The following is a 20,941-nucleotide window of genomic DNA, read 5'->3' on the forward strand; positions in this document are numbered from 1 at the left end:
GAATATTCGCACATATCCTTCTTTTCTCACCTCGTTAAGGTTCATGCTCTTTTTCCTCTCTATTGAGGTACATGGGAGGCTAAAGTTCTTTCCAGGATAAAGGCATTTGTTTGGTTGGTAGTACTTAATAGAACTAAGACCGACAATCTACTGCAGAGTAGGCAGCTTTATAAACTTTGTTTCCCAATATTCTACACAGTTCATTTGCATGGGGGTTGTGGAATACACCTTTCTGGAATTACTGGTGATGTCTCGGTTTGTCCAAGTCGGTGGAATAACTCTTAAATGTTTCTTTTTGCTGGTTCTCAGAAGGGAAAAGATGTTAAGATGTTGTGCAGGTGTGCTCTTTGTTCTTTGTTATGAGGAAAGGAGTGTCAGAATTTTTTATAGAAGTGTACTATCAATGGAGCTTCTTTGGGACAGGATGTGTTATTTCGCTTCTCTTTGGGCTTAAAGCATAGGGTGTCTTAAGGTCTGTTGTTCTTGGGATGTCAACTGAGACTCGGTGGCTTTATTAAGTTGATGCATGCTTTTCTTTTCTGTTTTCATGAGTAAGCTTCTTGTTCTCCTTTATTGTATCTGCTTCTTCTTGCTACTTTCAATAAAGTTTATTTTTCTATCCATATATATACAATAACAAGATGCCTCGAGTCCCACTAGGTAGGGTTGGCTACATGAATCTTTATCCGCCAATTCTTCCGAACAAGAGTGTTTTCCTCTATTAGATTAAGGGCTATTAAATTCTTTCTCAATACCTCATTCTAAGTTATTTCAGGTCTACCTCTACCAATTTTCATGTTATAAACAATAACTCACTCACTCCTCATAGGTGCTTTACTAGGCCTCCATTTCAAATTTCCAAACCATCTAAGCAGCCCTTCTCTTATTTTGTTTTCAATTGATACTATCCCTAAATTATTGCGTATATGTTCATTTCTTACTTTATCTTCTAATGTTAAACCACTCATTTGCCTTAACATTTGTATCTCAGTAACTATCATTTTTTGTACATGTTGTTTCTTAGCTGCCCAATATTTTGAACCATAACGCATAACTGGCCTTATAGCCATCTTATAAAACTTTCCTTTTAATTTTAATGGTATTCTACGATCACACAACACACCTAATGCACTCTTCCATTTTACCCAACCAGTTTTAATTCTATGTACTACATCTTCTTCAATTTCTCCTTCAACTTACATAATAGATCCAAGATATCTACATCCATCAGTGCTATTAATCTCTTGATTATCAAGTTTAATTTTCTCTCCGTTGCTACTCCTCAAGTCACTGAAATTACATTTCATATATTCTATCTTATTCCTACTTATCCTAAACCCTTTGAACTCTAGTGTGACTCTCCAAAGTTCTAGCTTTGATTCCAATATGCTCTTACTATCATCAATCAACTCGATATCATCAGCAAACAACATACATCAAGGTACCTCATTTGGGATATTCCTAATTAGTTCATCAATTACTAACGTAAAAAGATAAGAGACTCAAAGTAAAACCTTGATATACACCTACCGCAATTGGAAAATCTCTATCATGCACATCCTTAACGACCTCCGTATATCTATTGCAAACTCCCTTCTTTTGTAAGACCCATCAAAGAACTTCCCTAGGCACTCTATCATAAGCTTTCTCTAGGTCAATAAAAACCATATGTAAATCCCTCTTCTTTTCTCTAAACTTTTCATTGAACTTATTAAGAGATAAATAGCTTCTATTGTTGATCTCCCGGGCATTAAACCAAATTGATTTTTTGAAATCTTTGTTTCTAATCTTATTCTATGTTCAATTACCCTTTCCCATAATTTCATATTATGACTCATAATCTCAATTCCACGATAATTATTACAATTTTGAATATCACCTTTGTTTTTGTACACAGGTACTAACATACTTTTCCTCTATTCTTCTAACATTTTCTTGGTTTTTATAATAGTGTTGAATAGATTAGTTAACCAAATAATTCCTTTATCCCCTAAACATTTCCAAACTTCAATTGGTATTTTATATAGTCCTATAGATTTCTCACTTTTCATTTTTTTAATGTTATCTTAACTTCAAGGACTTTAATTTTGCGAAAAAATCTCCTATTTTTTAGTTTTCTCCCAATTTATCACTTCCAAGTTCAATCATTCATTTTAGTTTTTATTAAACAACTTATCAATGTGTCTCCACAACCTCTCCTTTATGTCTTCTTCTCTAATTAAGACATTATCATTCTCATTCTTTACATATTTTACACCACCTAAATCTTTACATTTCTTTATCTAACTCTAACAAATTTATAAATATATTTTTCTCCTTTTGTATCTAGTTTAGTATATAAAGTATCATAAGTTCTACGTTTAGTTTCATTAATAATCTTTTTTTTTGCATTTTTCCTCACTTCTTTATATTTTTAAAGATTTTCTATATTTCTACAATTTTGCAATATTCTATACCAATTTCTTTTTGTCTTAACGGCTTTTTGGACTTCTTGATCCAACACCACCAACTTTCTTTACTACCCGAGTATCTTCCCTTGTACTCACCTAAAACCTCTTTAGTTGTCCTTACGATAGAATTTGCCAATTTATTCCAAACAGTATTCGCATCAACATTATCCCCTACTGTCCAATCACACTCTTTGTCCATTTAATCTTTGAATTTTACTATACCATCTTCCTTCAAGTTCCACCATCTAGTCCTCTTGTGTTGATTTATGCTACTCCTTTCATTTTTTAATATGTATATTCAATATTAAAACTCTATATTGTCTAGCCAAACTTTCACTTAAATAACTTTACAATCCTTACAAGATAGACGATCCCCTTTCTTAGTTAAAAAGAAATCTATTTAGCTTTTATCATACCCAATCTTGAAAGTTATTTAAGTGTTCTCTTTTTATAAGGCAAGCATTCAATATAACCAAATCATAAGACATGACAAAATCTAAGATGTATCATCAGCCTCATTTTTATCTCTATATCAATGGCATCTATGCACCCTCTCATATCCTATATTATTCTTACCAATATACCCATTCAAATAAGCTTCTATGAATGTCTTTTCAGTCATTGGTATCCCATGTAAAATACTATTCATATCTTTTCAAAATTGTCTTTTAAGATTTTTTGCTAAGTGTTAGGGAGTGACAATGTAATGGGAAAAAGGGGGAGAGAGATGCTGCTATAATTGTATTCTCTAGGGATTTTAGAATGAATATATGATTATCTGTGTTATTATTTGTATGGTGATTCTCTTGTAGTTAAATAATACAAGTAGTTCTTTTCATTGTGGTGTTTTGTTGCCTTGGATTGTGATGTCTCTGATTGTTATAGTCTTATTCGGTGTATAAGAATATATTGCTTGTGTGAAATCTTATTGTTCCTTGTTTTCCTTGAGTATTGAGACTCACCTGGTGCTCGTGTTTGCAGGCTTGAACGTGTGAGATTTGGCTGACTTGTCGAGGGAGAGCCCTCAATGAGTGCCACACGGCCCTTACTTGAGTCCCATTTTGGGGGTCCGTGACAATTGGTATCAGAGCACAGTTTGTGCGAGCACCATGAGTGGTAATATGAGAAACAAGTCAGGAAAAGTGGAGCACATTGAGGCGCTTGAGACAAAACTTATAACCCTGGAGACAACGTGCGGTGAACTCCAAGGGTTGGTGGCAACATTGATAAAGGAGAAAGGTGTGCCAACAAAGCTTAAGGCCGCTGAAGAAAACCCCAGAGAAAATCTCTATGGGGTATCAAAAGTTGTAGAGAGACTCGAAGAACTTGAAAAATTCATTCCGCGTGTGAAATCCTTGGAGAAACGGCCAAGAGAGCTTGAGGCCTTCCAGAAGAGTATCGAGCAGTTGGAAGCCTTTGAGAGCAGGCTGGAACATATTGGGGGCATATTGCCATCTCTTTCGTCCTAACGGGGAGAGCCAATAGAGCTTGAGGCCTCCTTACGGGAGCTAACGGATAATTTTGATTTCCTTGCAGAAGATGTTAAGGAGTCCATTACTGCTTTGAAGGAAGATTTGAAAGAGATGGACAATGTCCAAAGTGCGGTGGTCCAGGTCCAGAGGGATCTACAAGAGATAACTGTGAAAGTGAATGCAGTGGCATAGATAGCCCAAAGGCCAGTTGCAGATCCAAGTGAGGGTTTTCGATTGAAGGTACCGGAACCTAAAAGTTTTGGGGGTAGGCGAGATGCAAAGGAGTTGGACAATTTCTTCTTTGATATGGAGCACTACTTCACGTGCTCACGAGTGGATCTAGAAGTGAACCGGGTAAATATGACAATGGTATACCTGGTTGGGGATGCAAAATTGTGGTGGAGAACTATATGGAATGATATTCAGCACAATAGATGTGTCATTAACACGTGGGAGGGGTTGAAACAGGCATTGAAGACCCAATTCTATCTAGAAAATGTGGAGTACATAGCAAAGTGCAAAGTAATGGAATTGCAACAGACCGGCTCAATAAGGAGTTATGTACGGGAATACCAAGCCTTGATGTTAGACATTATAGACATGACCGAATCGGATAGATTGTTTTATTTTCTTCGGGGTTTGAAGACATGGCCAAGGAATGAACTACGTCAGCAAGGTGCTGGTGATCTCTCTTCTGCCCTCGCTGCTGTTGAACGGTTGGATGATTTTTTAGACAATTCTGGGAAGCGAAATTTCCCTACGTCCACCAATAATGATTTTCGACCCAGTAAAGTGTATAAGCCCACAAATGGGGGAAGGGATAGGGAGACAAATAGTTCTTGGAAAGATAAAAGAGCGCCCATGAATAAGGAGTGGAGGGGCGGACGAACGGGGGGTGGAGAGCGTCGAGTTCCGATCTCATGTTTTCTTTGCATGGGTCCGCATCGAGTGGCGGAGTGCCCTGAACGTAAGACTTTGAATGCTTTAAAGGCCCTTCGAGGGGAAACCGAAACCCCGACAGCAACCCCAAAAGAACAACAGAATATGGTGAGAGCATTGAGATTTTTGGGGGCATTAGAGTGCTAAGTAGTTAACAACAAGTCTCAGGAGAAGGGATTAATGTACGTTGATCTACTTTTGAATGGAAAGAAAATCAAGGCCATGATTGATACAGGGGCCACCCATAATTTCATTGCTGATTCTGAAGTTCAACGGTTAGAATTGCAAGTAGATAAGGATGTGGGCAAGTTAAAAGCAGTGAATTCTCAAGCGTTAACCACGATGGGGGTGGCACCTAAAGTAGCATGCCAAATGGGGTCATGGTCTGGAACAGTTTGTTCACCGTGGCACCCCTTGACGACTTTGATGTGGTATTGGGGATGGATTTTCTTAAAGTGACACGCTCAATGCCGATCCCAGCTACGGATTGTCTTATGATAATGGGAAGTACACCTTGTGCGGTCCCCGCAGCCTACAACAATTTCGATGAGAGGAAGTTGCTTTCAGCCCTCCAATTCAAAAAGAGAGTAAAAAGGGAAAAATCTTCTTTCGTGGTTCTACCGATAGTCTCAGAAGATGCAGAGATAGGGAGATATCTAGTTGAGATTAAGGAAGTTTTAGAAGAGTTCAAGGAGGTGATCCCAGAACAGCTACCTAGGGTTTTACCACCTCATCGACAGATTGACCACGAAATTGAGCTTTTGGCAGGAGTAAAGTCGCCAGCATGTGCCCCTTATCGAATGGCGCCACCGGAGTTAGCTGAACTTAGAAGGCAACTGAATGATCTAATTGCAACAGGGTTCATCCGTCCTTCAAAAGCACCTTTTGGGGCCCTAGTATTATTTCAGAAGAAACAAGATGGTAGTTTGCACTTGTGTGTAGATTATCGTGCTCTTAATAAGGTGACGGTTCGCAACAAGTATCCCATTCCACTGATTGCTGATATTTTTGATCAGTTAAGTACAACTAAATATTTCACTAAACTGGACTTGAGATCAGGATATCATCAAGCGCGCATTGTAGAGGGAGATGAACCGAAGACCACTTGTGTCACCCGATATGGAGCATTTGAATTCCTTGTCATGGCTTTTGAGCTAACAAATGCACCCGCTACCTTTTGTTCTCTAATGAATCAGGTTTTTCGAGACTATCTTGATCAGTTTGTGGTTGTTTACCTTGATGACATAATAATTTTCAGCGCATCCTTAGAAGAACATAAAGATCATCTTCGGAAGGTTTTTCAAAAACTCAAAGAAAATTAGTTATATGTAAAAGGGGAGAAGTGTGCTTTCGCTTAAAAGCGTATTAAATTCTTGGGGTATATCATTGAGGGGGGCCAGATACAGATGGATTCAACTAAAGTAGAAACCATCAAGGAGTGCCGAGCACCTACATCCGTTAGAGAACTGCGATCTTTCTTGAGCCAAGCCAACTACTATCAAAAGTTTATAGAGGGGTACTCCAGAAGAATTGTATCGTTAACAAATTTACTGAGGAAGGGGGTACCATGGGGGTGGTCAGAAGAGTGCCAATCAGCATTCGTTGAATTAAAGGAAAAGATTGTAGGAGATCCTGTGCTAATCCTTCCTGATGTGACAAAGTCGTTTGAAGTGCAAGTAGATGCCTCAGACTTTGCATTAAGGGGAGTTCTCTTGTAGGAAGGGCATCCAGTTGCTTTTGAAAGTAGAAAATTATCGGGTGCCGAACGGAACTATACAGCACAGGAAAAGGAGCTTCTCACGGTGGTACACTGTCTTTGGGTGTGGAGGCACTATCTCTTGGGGTCCAAATTTGTGGTAAAAACCGATAATGTGGTAGTTACTCACTTTTTTGTCACAACCTGGACTAACGTCAAAACAAGTCCGTTGGCAGGAGAAGCTAGCTAAATTTAATTTTGATTTTGAATATAAAGTAGGGAAGACGAATGAAGGGGCCGATGCTTTAAGTAGAAAAACCGAATTGGCAGCATTGAAACTCATCAGTCATCTATCAACTAGTAAGGTGACGTTACCTTTGAAGAATCTTATCAGGGAACATTTAAGTACAGACCAGCAGGCGCAGTCACTGAGCAAACTAATAGAAGAAGGAAAGACACGACAATTCTGGGTAGAAGATGGACTGATAATGACTAAAGGCAGGAGAGTCTATGTGCTCAAAGCTGGAAACTTGAGGAAAACCTTACTAAAAGAGTGCCATGATACGTTGTGGGCTGGTCATCCGGGATGGCGAAGAACTCAGGCATTGATTACACAGGGGTACTATTGGCTGAATATGCAAGATGATGTGATGAGTTATACCAAAACTTGCTTGATCTGTCAACACCAACAATTTTTGGTTCAGTGGCTGGGGCTGGGGGAAGAAGAGAATAGTTGGGAAAAGGCAGAAAACCTTCAGCATGTCATACAGAAGATTGAAGATTTCAAAAATTCGAAGACAATGACATCAACTTCGACATCAGAAGAGTGAGAAGATCTTCTACAACACATCGACGAGGACATCGATAAAATGAGTGGGGGAGGATGTTAGGGAGTGACAATGTAATGGGGAAAAGGGGGAGAGAGATACTGCTATAATTGTATTCTCCAGGGATTTAGAATGAATATATGATTATCTGTGTTATTGTTTGTATGGTGATTCTCTTGTAGTTGAATAATACAAGTAATTTTTTTCATTGTGGTGTTTTGTTGCCTTGGATTGTGATGTCTCTGATTGTTATAGTCTTATTTGGTGTATAAGAATATATTGCTCGTGTGAAATCCTATTGTTCCTTGTTTTCTTTGAGTATTGAGATTCACCTGGTGCTCGTGCTTGCAGGCTTGAACGTGTGAGATTTGGCTGACTTGTCGAGGGAGAGCCCTCAACGAGTGCCACATGGCTCTTACTTGAGTCCCATTTTGGGGGTCCGTGACGCTAAGCCTAATTGGGGAGCATATGCACTAACAACGTTCACCATCTCTAGACCTAAAGCTATCCTAATTTTAATGATCATATCCCCTATTCTTTTAACATTTACTACATTATATTTTAGGTCTTTTTCTAGAATAATACCCACCTCATTTTTATGTTTCTCTTTACCAATCTACCAAAGTTTAAATCATGATTTTTCAATTTTTCTAGCTTTATCTCCTACCCATTTCATTTCTTAAAAGCAGATTAAGTTAATTTTCCTTGTAAACATTGTTTTCACTATTTTCATACTTTTTTCCCACAAGAGCCACTATATTTCAAGTTACTAATCTAATCTTAGTTTCTTGTGCTAACTTATTAACACTCTCCCTTTTATATTGACCCAGTCTATTCCCTTAAGTGAATTTAGTAAGAATTCATGATAATAAGATCTAATAAAGTTTTACGCTAGCTGTCAGCTACCTAATACAATCCTGCTCCTTTATTCAGGCTTGGAACCGGCTGTGCGTGCAAAGAATTTGTGTTTCATAGGAGCAATACACGTTTTCAATTTTTTTTTCAAATTTATTTCACATAGATAATTTTCTAAATTACACCCTACAACTTGTAGAAACCACACACAATACAATGCATTAACAAAAATTTTAAAGCATAAAATTTTGAGTGTGAATCTAAGGTTAGACTAAAATTGAAAGAAAAAAACCATGCAATAGAACTTTTTGAAATTTGAAAAAATTTATACATTCCAAACTTGCAAATGAAAAATACAAAAACAAAAAAATGCATAAACCAAGCCTACAAATCATAAACAAAAAATCTCTACTACTAACTAAGAAAAGAAATAACAAGAGAAGATAAGATCACATAGGTGATTGAAATTAAAAAGGTAACGACAACCGTTTGAAAAATACTACAATAAGTACCCTTTGATGTTGCTAACGAAAATCAATTAAAGAATATTTAAGCAACGAGGGACTGCAAGAATTCTTCAATCTAAATTCATGATTCAAATCCAAGAATATTGAAAAAACAAGATTTCTCAACCCATAATTATATATATATATATATATATATATTTATACAGAGAGAGAGAGAGAGAGAGAGAGAGAGAGAGAGAAGAATGGTAGAATGCTAAAAATCTCTAGTAGTCCAAATACGTCTTGGAAATGGAAACTTTTTAAGTGGAAAAAAAAAAGATAGATAAACATTTGGGCCACATCTAACTACCCCCTCCCAAGAACATAATAAGGGATGCCTGATACCGTACACCATCAACAATGAAACTCTAGAATCAACTGACTTAATAAAATATTATAAAAAATATAACAAAAACAGAACAATATAACTACAATAATAACCCAAACTAAAAAAAAAAGAAAGAAAGAATATCTTGAATTTTAGGAGTTGTTTGGTATCACTGTAAAAAATTAGAGAAACAAAAACTAGAACCGAAAATCGAAAACCAGAAACAGAAACTAAAAAATAGAAACTAGCAACCAGTTTGACATTTATAAAACTAATACAAAATAAAAACCTAATTAAAAAAATTCTCATTTTCATATTTAAATCAAAATATTATAAAAATATAATTAAAATAATAAAATTATAAATAATACACATTTAAAAATTACTATAATAAAAATAAAGTTTGTTATAATTATTTTACTTAATTGTTCTACTTTCAAATTTTACTTTACAATAAAAATTTTATTAGACATCATAATTGAAAAATAGTAAAAGTATTTTGTAATTGACTTTATTATTTTTTTTAAAAATTTATGTATTTTTTTTTAATTATATTTAAATTCATATGATCATTTAATTTTGATTTTAATCTAAAAGTGTGTAAAATGAATAATTTAATCCAAAAAAATTACTTCTAGATACTAAAATTTCTAAACATGTTGCCAAAACAACTGAAAACAACAACAATACCAAACAAGCCCTTAGTTGCCAACTATGTTTCTCATACTCCATCAATTTGCATTAATTCCTTCTTGGTTATTTTACTTGCTTATGTGTGTCTGTGGTTTTATCACTACTCTTCAAGCCCAAACTAAACCAATCTTCCCCTAAAAAATCCAATGTAATGCCATCTTGTGGAGAAAAAACAGGCAACACACTTCATAGACTATAATAGATTCCATGACACTGGCCTTTAAAACTTTGTTTAGATGAAATGAAATTTCTAGCATAAGCAAAACCAAAACACAGAGTAACTCCTTAAACATAGTAAAGAAATTAGTTCAAACAAATCATAGCCCTTCTACTCATTGATGAACATGATATAAATATTGCTTACCCCAAAAGATTCCCAAATCATCATTTTTAATTGGTAGAGTGTTGTAGACCCAGAAACCTTCAAATTTACAGAGTTCCCAAAAGTTGTCTTTCGAGAGCGCTTGGAAATTCGCCGATCTGGATCAAAGTTTGTCCCAGATGCTTCTAAAATTGATCTTGGAGCTTCCTTGCCACGTACAAAACACACACATACATCTTCATTACAATAGCTAAGTTTGCGCATTAACTCACAACTTTCTCTTTCTCCAATGCAATCCTCACATATCTAGAAGAATCAAGAAACACATTAGAAAAACTACACACCAAAAAGAATGCAATAAATTCTACTTTCGAGTAGTAACTAGCAATTAAACCTAGGTTTACATACACATAGAGAAGGCAACAAGTCACAATTGCATCCAAGGTTGATGAAGCTAATCATATATGGCAACAATTATATATATATATATATATATATATATATATATATAAGACTTCTTTCATGTAAGATTCATAAATCATCCAGTGCTTCCATATCAGTATTATAATACACGGTGCCTTGATCCAAAAACTAGATATATAGTGTTCTAAATTTGTGTTATGAAATCCTTATATTTTTAATGCTCATTTGGGAAATATTCTAAACAAATATTGTTAGCCTGGGTGGCTATACTATCATATTTAATGTGTTTTGATGATATTAACCTATTTGTTGTTCCCAGTGTTTTAGGTACTCGTACATGAAGTACTGGATCAAAGGCAAAGATCGGACCGAGTTGACGTTCGAATAGGGAGATCAAATGGACACGTACTCGGAAAGGACCCAAGCATGACCAAAGGAAGTTTATTGTAGTTTTTATGTTATTAGGGAGTGTTTGAGGTAGTATGTTTTGTAGCTCTTGCGGTTTTGTTTCATGCATGATTTTTGAGCAAGAGTTGAGCAAAATGCATGCATACTAGGACACATGAGTTTATAGGATTTCACAAAGTCACATACTCAACATACATGGTTTTCAAAGTTAAATTAAAGAGTTTGTCAAAAGAATCCTAAACTCAAAGTTGTTTTTCAAAGGGACAAGTTTTCAATATCTTAGTATTTTGAATATTCACATACTTTGTCCCGATTGTGTCAAAACATGTTTTATGTCCCAAAGCATCAAGAAAGCCATACATAATTTTATAAAGGACATACAAGTATATAAGATATCAAAATGGTCTTTCAAATGTGTTTTATTTATCAAGATATCTTATACTCAAATGGAAACTCATTTGGACAAGTATTAATCTTTATTAGAATTAATATCTTTAATATACTTTTGTCCAAGTTTAAAGTCACTAAAAGGCTAATTGGCATGGAAAAATAGGGGACTCATCGACTAGTGGGTAGCACTCGTCGACTAAAAAATCCAATAGCTGATCTAATTTCGCAGCCCAGGTGACTAGTCGACTAGTATAGGGCACCAGTCGACTAGTGGGTGGAACTAGTTGACTAGTGAGTGGGACTAGTAGACCAGTGGCCTTGAGCCCAGCACTGCAACGGCTAGAACTCAAGCCAACCGAATGGGATTCACTCCCAATGGCTAGTTAACGGCTAGAATGAGTTATTGGCTATAAATACAAGTCCTTAGACTTGACTTAACATGGTTTTGATTAGTTTTACACAAGTTTTGTTAAAAACATCATTTTATACAAAACCTAGCACATTGCATATTAGTTCTTCATTACATGTACTCATGCTCTCTTGCTCACTTATTGTGTTTGATTCAATTCTTGAGAGAATAGTGTGAGGTTTGGTTTGTAAGCAATATTAGCTCATGTGAGGGGCAATTCTTTGTATACCATCTCTTGTAAGGTTCTTTGTGAACCGTTTGGTGAAAGTTCTTTGTGAACCAAAGGCTCTTTGTGAGCGGGTAGGGGTTTGTTCCCGAGTGAAGGCGCTTTGTGAGCGTGGTAGGGATTTGATCCCGAGTGTAGGGATTTTTGTAAGGCTTCTCCGCTGGTAAAGGAGTCCCTTAGTGGATTGTGGAATCCCTGAGTTGGTCTCAAGGCGTGGACGTAGGCTTGGTGGCGAACCACGTAAAAATACCGGTGTTGATCTTCTCTCTCTATACTCTTTTTTATTTGTCTTGTGCATGATTTAAATTTCATATATTGTGATTTAATTGCTTGATTCTTGCCTAGAGTTTTATTTTGTAGAAAATTTATATATTCGCGAAAAGAGTCCATTCACCCCCCTCTAGACTCTATTGTATAATTCCGCTGTGGGGAACAACATATATACTCCAGGGGTTGGGACAATTATCAAATATATCATGGTTAAGAGATGAACTGGAATTACTAAATTTGATAGCCCTGTTGGGTTTTTCTCCCTTTCAGTTTTGGTAAATATTAAAGGTAGAGGTCATTTTTTGGTTTTGTTGGTTCATGGTCCTTTGACACCTATTTTTTAGTCATTTTTTTGGGATGAGTTGCATGCAGTTTTTAACTTTTTTCCCCTAGATGGGTTGTAGGTGGTGACTTTTATGTTATTAGGTTTCCTAGGATGAAAAAACAGGGAGGAAAGTTTTCTTTGAGTATGTAGAATTTTGACAAGTTTATTAGGGAGTCTGGTTTAATGGATTTGCCCCCTGGTAATGCTCTTTTTTCTTGGTATGTGGGTTGGGAAGGGGTCGTCACTAGTCAGTTAGATGGCTTTATATTTTGTTGGAAGGATGAGTTTTCTAATATTTCCCAAATTGTTTTGTCTAGAACTGCATATAATCATTTTCCTGTTTTTCTAGAATCCTTGAAGGTGGATAGGGGTTCTTTTCCCTTTTGGTTTGAGAATATGGGGCTTGATCATGATTATTTTCCTTCTATGGTGAGAGACTCATGTGAGGATCTAGAGAGGGGTTGGGAAGGTTTTAGGTTCACGAGGAAGCTTAAGAATCTCAATGAGACTTTGAAGATTTGGAATAGGGAGGTTTTTGGGGATACTAGGATGAAGAAAGATGTCATTTTGAGTGAGTTTGATTTTTTAGATAGAAAAGAGGAAGGTGTTAAGTCTATTGGGGAGTGAAAAGGCTAAATTGGTTTTGTTGAAGAATGAGTGGGAGGATTTGATTTTTAAGTGAGGAGTTGGAGGCAAAAGACTAAATTTAAGTGGGCAAAAGAAAGTGATTGTAATACAAAATATTTTCCATAGGTTGGCTAACCGAAAGATGAGGAAGAACATGATTGGGGAATTGGATTCAAGAGCAGTTGAGGTTATTTTTTATCCTCATTTGATTGCAGATGAGACAACTAATTTAATTTTTTTTAATGTCTTTATTCAAATGAGGATTTTCGCAGACCTATTATTAAGGGTTTAGATTGGAATCCCATTTCCAAGGATCATTTGAGCTGGTGGAAATACATTTTGAGGAAGTGAAGACAACTATGTTTGGGATGGACACAGATAAAGCTCTAGGTTCAAGGTTTAATTTGGCTTTTATATAAATATTGTTGGGATGTGGTTAGGGTGGATTTGTTAAAGGTCCTCAATTAATTTTGTTGTAATGGGATTCTTAGCAAGATCATTAATTCCAATTTCATCAATTTGATGCCTATGAGGAATAGATTTATCAAGATTGTTGATTTTAGGCCTATTAGTTTAGTCACTAGTGTGCATAAGATCATTGCCAAATTGCTAGAAAATAGGCTGAATTCCAAGTTAGATGATACTATTTGTAAGGCTTAAGTGCATCTGTGTAGGGTAGGCAGACTGAATGCTATTCTGGTTGCTAATGAGGCTGTAGAGGAGATTCGTAGGACTAGGGAGAAGAGCATTCTTTTTAAATTGGATTTTGAAAAAGGTTATGATAGGGTTAGTTGGAATTTTTTGGATAAAGTGTTGGCTAGATAAGGGTTCGGGGAGGGTGGAGGACTTGAATAAGGGGTTGCATGTCTAGTGCTTTCTTCTCAGTTATCTTTAATGGAAAACCTAAATCATGGTTTAGAGCGTCGAGAGGTGTTAGACAAAGGAATCCATTATCTCCTTTTCTATTTGTTTTGGTGGTTGATTTTTTTAGTAGAATGGTGGAGATAGTAGTAGATAAGGGTTTAGTTAAGGGGCTGGAAAAGGAGAGTAGGGAGTGGTTTTGTGAGTTCCATCTTCAGTTTGTTGATGATAGTTGATACTATATTTTTCATTTGTGATCAAGAGATTCCTTCTTGAACATTTTGACTCTTTTCAAACTTTTGTGAGGGCTTCTAGGTTTAAAATTAATTTGGGATAGAGTGGTATAGCAGACATCAATTTCACTTCTAATAGGTCTAGGGAGTTGGCTTCATTAGACGGTTTTGGTACTTTAGATTGGCCCTTATCTTATCTAGGTATCCTGTTGGGTGATAATCTTATTCCTAGGTTGGTGGTTTTTTGGGATCTGATGGTGTTGAGAGTTTCTAAGTGTTTGCATGTGTGGAAAGGTGTGTTATTTTTTCTTTAGGGCATTGCATTACTGTTATTCATGCTTATCTTACTAGTATCCCTCTTTATTATTCGTTTGTTTTTTGGATTTTGTGGGGATAGCCAATAAGATTGAGAAGGTCATGCAAGATTTCCTTTGTTTGGGGTTGAAGATAAGAGAGAGCATCTTTTTAGCTGTATGTAGGCCTAAATTCGGTTTGCATGTGAATGGCCAGGATGCTAATTTAGGAGTTAGATGTTTTTTGGAAAGCCCATGAAGGTGCATCTCTTGGGTCTAACCCCTTTTCATTCTTCACAATGAGTTTATCTTGGATAATGGTTCTCATTTTTGTCTTCAAGAAGACGTCTGGATGGGTAATGCTGCTTAATTGTATTCTTTTCCGTGTCTTTATCGTTTAAGGTCATAATGAGGTTATTTCCTACTTTTTTTTTTTCTTTTTATCAGCAAAGAAAGTATCATATAAAGACTGGCCATCAAGAAGATGCCATTCAAGTACAGAAGAAACAACACATGACAAAAACAAAAAAAATGGTCACAGAAATACATCCAGGAAATCAAGAATAACAAAAAAAGTCTCTCCTAGAACTATGCCAACTAGAGATTATAGATATCCACTTTTCCATGACAGCCTGCAAGGAGGAGCCCGTCCCATCGAAAGCCCTCCTATTCTTTTCTTTCCAAACCACCCAAAAAAAAGCAAAAGGGATAAGGACAAGAACTCACCTTTTGAAGGTCATTCATTTTCCTGGGATTTCCATTTCTATAGAACTCTTGATGATAGAGAGGTGGAGTTCTCTTCCTTGTTGACATTATTGGGGACTTGCTATCCTTCCTTTGGGAGGGATAGACGTTCTCAGTCTTTAGAATCTTTGGGCTTTCTTGCAATCTTTTTGTGACCATTAATGCTAATATTTCCTTTCCACTCCAGAAAATTATTTGGAACACCAAAGTTCCCTCAAAGATCAAGGTCCAATTTTGGTTGGTTGTTCTTAATAGAGTTAACACCAACAATCTGTTGCTGAGTAGGAGACCTTCGAAGTCACTTGCTCCTGATATGTGTATTCTTTGTCTTGATAGATCTAAAACAGCTTATTGTTTTTGCACCGCTCATTTGTTTGGAATATATGAAATAAGCTTTTTGGTCTTTTCGGAGAAAATTGGGTTTGCTCGGAGTTGGCAAAGGATTTGTTAGCCACTTCTTTTCTGGTTTTGGTGAAAGGAAAGATGTTATGCATTGTGGACGTTTGCGATTTTCGCAGGTCTGTGGGGTTTATGGATTTAATGAAATCCTTGCATTTTTATGGGGAAAAAGCTGAACATATACTTGTTATGGGAGAAGATTCATTATTTGGCCTCACTTTGGTGTGCATCTGCTCATTGTTTTAAAAGTGAGGTTTTCTGATATTCAACAGGATTGGTCCGCTTTGTTACAGGATTGGTTTGCTTTGTTATTTGATTAAAGAATTTATTAAAAAGGCATCAAGGGGATGCCAACCTAAAATACAACAAATCAACTGCCCTAAAGGGTGTCGCAAAGATCAAAGATTACATTAAAGTCATAAACAAAATTTCCATTGTGCCAGCTAGTAATTGCCTTTAACCCTTGCTCTTTGCTTGTCTGAAGCATTGAGGTTGAGTTACTAAACACACTCCTATTTCTCTCTTTCCTGCTATTTTGTTGCCCAAATCCCTCTCCAAGCCCAAAGCTAACCCCGAAAGGACATGATAGTTTATATTCAGCACAACTGGCATTATGTCTTGGAGTATTAGTTCATGTTGGTTTTGCTCTTTCCTGTTTTTTAGTTTTTCAGGTTGTTTCTTTGTGTTTTTATCTGGATTTTCCAGACCACGTTAAGGAGATGTCTTATTCTCCTGGCTGTACATTCTTATTCTATTATGAAATTCTTCTTTTACCATTAAAAAAAAAGAATAGACAATGTGTGTTAAAATCCCAAGTATTATTGTAAATAATTAATTAGGAAAGTGGGTAAATGTGGGGATTTGATATTATTTGGGAAGAAGATTATTTCCTTGTGTAGAATAGGGAAATGTATTATATAAAGATTGTGATGTACATATGAAGCATTAATTCAATAGAATTCAATAATTTCCGCTTACATGGTATCAGAGCTAGGGTTTCTCAACCTTAGCTAACTATGGCCAATGGCACCGTCAATAGCAGAGGGTCGACCTCGTTTGCAAATATTGACGGCGACTCTGAGGCCACTTCTGTTGGTGGTTCGAATGGACTTGACAACATCTCCTTTCCACTCTCAGTGGAGAAATTAAACGGGAAAAATTATCGTGAGTGGGCTCAATTTATAAAGTTGGTGATTGAAGGAAAAGGGAGACTTGGCTATCTTACCGGCGAACGGAGGAAACCCGACTCTACCGATGTGGTTGCCTTGCAAAAATTGAGGTCCGAAAACTCCATGGTCACCGCCTGGCTCATCAACTCGATGTAGCCGTCACTCGGGAAAATCTACCTGTTCTTGCCGACGGCAAAGGATGTTTGGGACGCTGTTCGTGAGACGTATTCCGACGCCGAAAGTTACTCGCAAATCTTCGAAATCAAGACTCGACTGTGGCAGATGAGGCAAGCGGAGAGAGGTGTTACTGAGTATTTCATGGAGATGACCCATCTCTGGCAGGAACTCGACTTAAGCACCGATGAGGAGTGGGAGTGCTCCAGCAATAGCACACGATACCGAAGGAGGCTCGAGAAAGAAAGGGTCTTCGAATTTCTTGCTGGCCTGAACGAGATCTGGACGACGTGAGGGGACGCATCCTTGGCCGGCGACCTCTTCCCTCAACCCAAGAAGTTTTCGCAGAAGTGAGGAGGGAGGCAAGCAGAAGACGTGTAATGCTGAGACCCCAAAATGACCCTGTCGGGTTGGACCTACCCGTATCCGCCCCAAATCTAAATGGGCACACTAATGGGCCTGATGTCTCGGCCCTTGTATCAAAGGGTCTAGGGGGATCCAGCCAACGACTACAAAAAGGTAAATTATGGTGCGAACATTGCCGAAAAACAGGTCATTCAAATGATACTTGCTGGGAAAGTCATGGAAAACTGGCAGATTGGAAGCCAAGACAATACCAAAAAAATCATGGGTACCAGACTAGCACTGACAGGTCAATTGAAAAAGGAGAAAAAAATCAATACCTCTTCGAACAGTGCATTCAGTTTTGAACAATTAGAACAGCTGTACAAAATGATTTCGTCAATTCAAACATCGGGTCAGTCTTCTAGTTCCCTAGCTCACCGAGGTAATTATCTGACAGCTTTCAATACTACATCCTGTTACAAATCTCCATGGATAATTGACTCGGGCGCATCTGATCATATGACTGGTTCTTATCAATGTTTTTCATCCTACTCACCATATGTTGGGAATTTGAGAGTTAAAATTGCAGATGGCTCTCTCTCACCAGTTAGGGGTAAAGGAAGTATTCGCATATCTGACTCGATTATTTTACAATCAGTCCTACATGTTCCAAAATTGTCTTGCAATCTGTTATCCATCAGTCAATTAGCAAAAGACTCAAATTGTTCGGCTAAATTTGTTTCATCTCATTGTGTTTTTCACGACCTATCATCGGGGAAGATGATTGGCACTGCTAAAGCGCATGAGGGACTCTACTACTTTGAGGAGGCAAGCTTGAGCGAACTGTGTAATACTGCAATTTGCGATTCTGTATCTATTTCTAGAGTTAGTGAGCTTTTGTTATGGCATGCAAGAATGGGTCATCCCAATTTTCAATATTTAAAACATTTGTTTTCGTCTATTTGTTCAAATAAAAAGTCACCTGAGTTTCAATGTGAAGTGTGTGAGCTTGCCAAACACCGTCGAACTTCCTTCCCATCATCCATATACAAACCATCTCGCCCATTTACCATGATTCATAGTGATTTGTGGGGCCCCTCACGTTCACTCAATCGCACCAATACAAAATGGTTCGTTACGTTTATTGATGACCATACTCGCCTTTGTTGGGTTTACTTGCTGAAAGACAAAACTGAAGTACGCTCCATTTTCATCAATTTTCATTCCATGATTCATACACAATTCCAGACTACTATCCAAATTTTACGTACTGATAATGGTACGGAATACTTTAATACTATTTTGGGAACCTATCTTCAAGAAAATGGGATTGTGCATCAGAGTTCTTGTGTGGATACCCCTCAACAAAATGGGGTGGCTGAATGGAAAAATAGACATATACTTGAAGTAGCCCAGGCGTTAATGTTCACTACCAACATGAAAAACTATTTTTGGGGCGATGCCATCTTAACAGCCACACATCTCATTAATTAAATGCCAAGTCGAGTACTCTCCTTTGTCACTCCTCTTCAGAAATTCCAGGAACACTTTCCAGCCTCTCGTCTTCCTTCCAGTCTTCCACTAAAAATCTTTGGTTGTACTACGTTTGTTCATGTTCATGATCACAACCGGGACAAATAGGATCCACGTGCAATTAAATGTGTCTTCCTTGGTTATTCCCCTACTCAGAAAGGCTACAAATGCTATGATCCGGTCTCCAAAAGGCTGTTTGTTAGTCTTGACGTTACTTTCTTTGAAACCACTCCTTATTTCCCAAAGCCCTCTCTTCAGGGGGAGACATGGAGTGAAGATCGGTTCTTTGACTTCTATACTATTGATTCTGTGTCATCTGAACCTGTACCATCTATTGAGCCTTCTGTTGCTTCATTCCCTGACCCATCTATCGAGTCTTCCATTGCATCAATTCCTGACCTGCCAAACACAACATAACACTTAACCTCAGGGGGAGATACAGGAAAGCAAAACAACGCAGACTTACTTGTTTACTCAAGAAAGTTGAACACAAAGAATAGGGAGAATCTCATACGTGAGGCACCAAGAACGTCAAAACCGGTGATGGCTCCAAATAACCATGAGTCAATGTCCAATCGTGATCTGGTAATTGAGCTTTCTTCTGATAATCCTGTACCTGATGATATCAACTTGACTATTGCAATGAGAAAACAAACCAGGTCGTGTACTCAATACCCCTGGTCTAAATACATGTCTTATAAAAGCTTGTCTACAGGATATCGTGCTTTTGTCTCTAACCTTGATAGGGTAAAAGTACCAAAGAACATTCACGAAGCTCTAGAAATACCTAAATGGAGAGAGGCAGTCATGGAAGAATGCGAGCTCTAAAAAAAATGGAACTTGGGAGTTGATAAATTTGCCGAGAGGGAAGAAGCCAGTGGGCTATAAATGGGTCTTCATAGTGAAATATAAATCTGATGGGACAGTTGAAAGATATAAAGCCAGGCTTGTTGCAAAAGGATTCACACAGACTTACGGCATTGACTATACAGAGACATTTGCACCAGTGGCAAACTTAAATACAGTACGGGTTCTCTTATCCTTGGCAGCCAATTTAGATTGGCCATTACAACAACTTGATATTAAAAATGCTTTTTTGAATGGTGAGTTAGAAGAAGAAGTATACATGACCATACCACCTGGATTCAGTGGGAAAGGTGAAGAAAACAGAGTGTGTAAACTCAAGAAGTCCTTGTATGGGCTCAAACAATCTCCCAAAGCAGGTTTGACAGATTTGCAAAAGTAATAAAGAATCAAGGTTATCAACAGGGGCAATTAGATCATACACTATTCTTCCAGCAGTTTGAAAGAGGTAAGAAAACAATTTTAATAGTATATGTTGATGACATAATCCTTATTGGTGATGATACAGTAGAGATGGAGAGATTGAAGAAAGTTCTGGCTGCTGAATTTGAAGTTAAGGACTTGAGACAAATGCGGTATTTTTTGGGCATGGAAGTGGCAAGAACGAGAAATGGAATTAGTGTCTCTCAGCGAAAGTATGTTACTGATCTCCTAATTGAAACTGGCATGCTTGGATGCAATCCTAACGAAACACCGATTGAAGTGGTAAAGAGGGTTGAAGACTGTGGAATGCCAATTGAAAAGGAAAGGTATCAGAGGCTGGTTGGCAAGCTAATCTACCTATCACATACTAGACCAGATATTGCATTTGCAGTCAATGTCGTAAGCCAACACATGCATTCACCAAAAGAGGCCCACTTAGATGCCGTATACAAGATCCTTCGATATCTCAAGGGATCCTCGGGAAGAGGACTCTTCTTTAAGATATGTGAAAGTAAGGAAGTAGAGATCTTTACAGATGCAGATTGGGCAGGATCAGTGGAAGATAGAAGATCTACCACAGGTTATTGCACATTCGTTTGGGGAAATCTGGTAACTTGGAAAAGCAAAAAACAGAACGTGGTGGCTCGTAGTAGTGCTGAAGCAGAATTCAGGGCAGTTGCTCAAGGGATATGTGAACGACTGCGGTTACGGAAACTCTTGGAAGAATTACAAGTCCC

At 37.4% G+C, this 20,941-nt stretch overlaps 1 protein-coding gene across 4 annotated transcripts in view; it reads right to left on the reverse strand.

Annotated features, from left to right (window-relative positions):
• Positions 1–20,941, reverse strand: part of LOC131149221 (ubiquitin carboxyl-terminal hydrolase 26) — a 106,493-nt gene that overhangs the window by 2,860 nt on the left and 82,692 nt on the right. For all 4 annotated transcript variants that reach the window (XM_058099474.1, XM_058099473.1, XM_058099472.1 and 1 more), the window contains one exon: positions 10,131–10,394. In XM_058099474.1, coding sequence (XP_057955457.1) covers positions 10,131–10,394 — 264 coding nt within the window. The remainder of the gene's footprint in view (positions 1–10,130; positions 10,395–20,941) is intronic.

Source organism: Malania oleifera, chromosome 2 (assembly GCF_029873635.1).
Source record: "Malania oleifera isolate guangnan ecotype guangnan chromosome 2, ASM2987363v1, whole genome shotgun sequence".
Lineage (NCBI taxonomy): Eukaryota > Viridiplantae > Streptophyta > Magnoliopsida > Santalales > Ximeniaceae > Malania > Malania oleifera.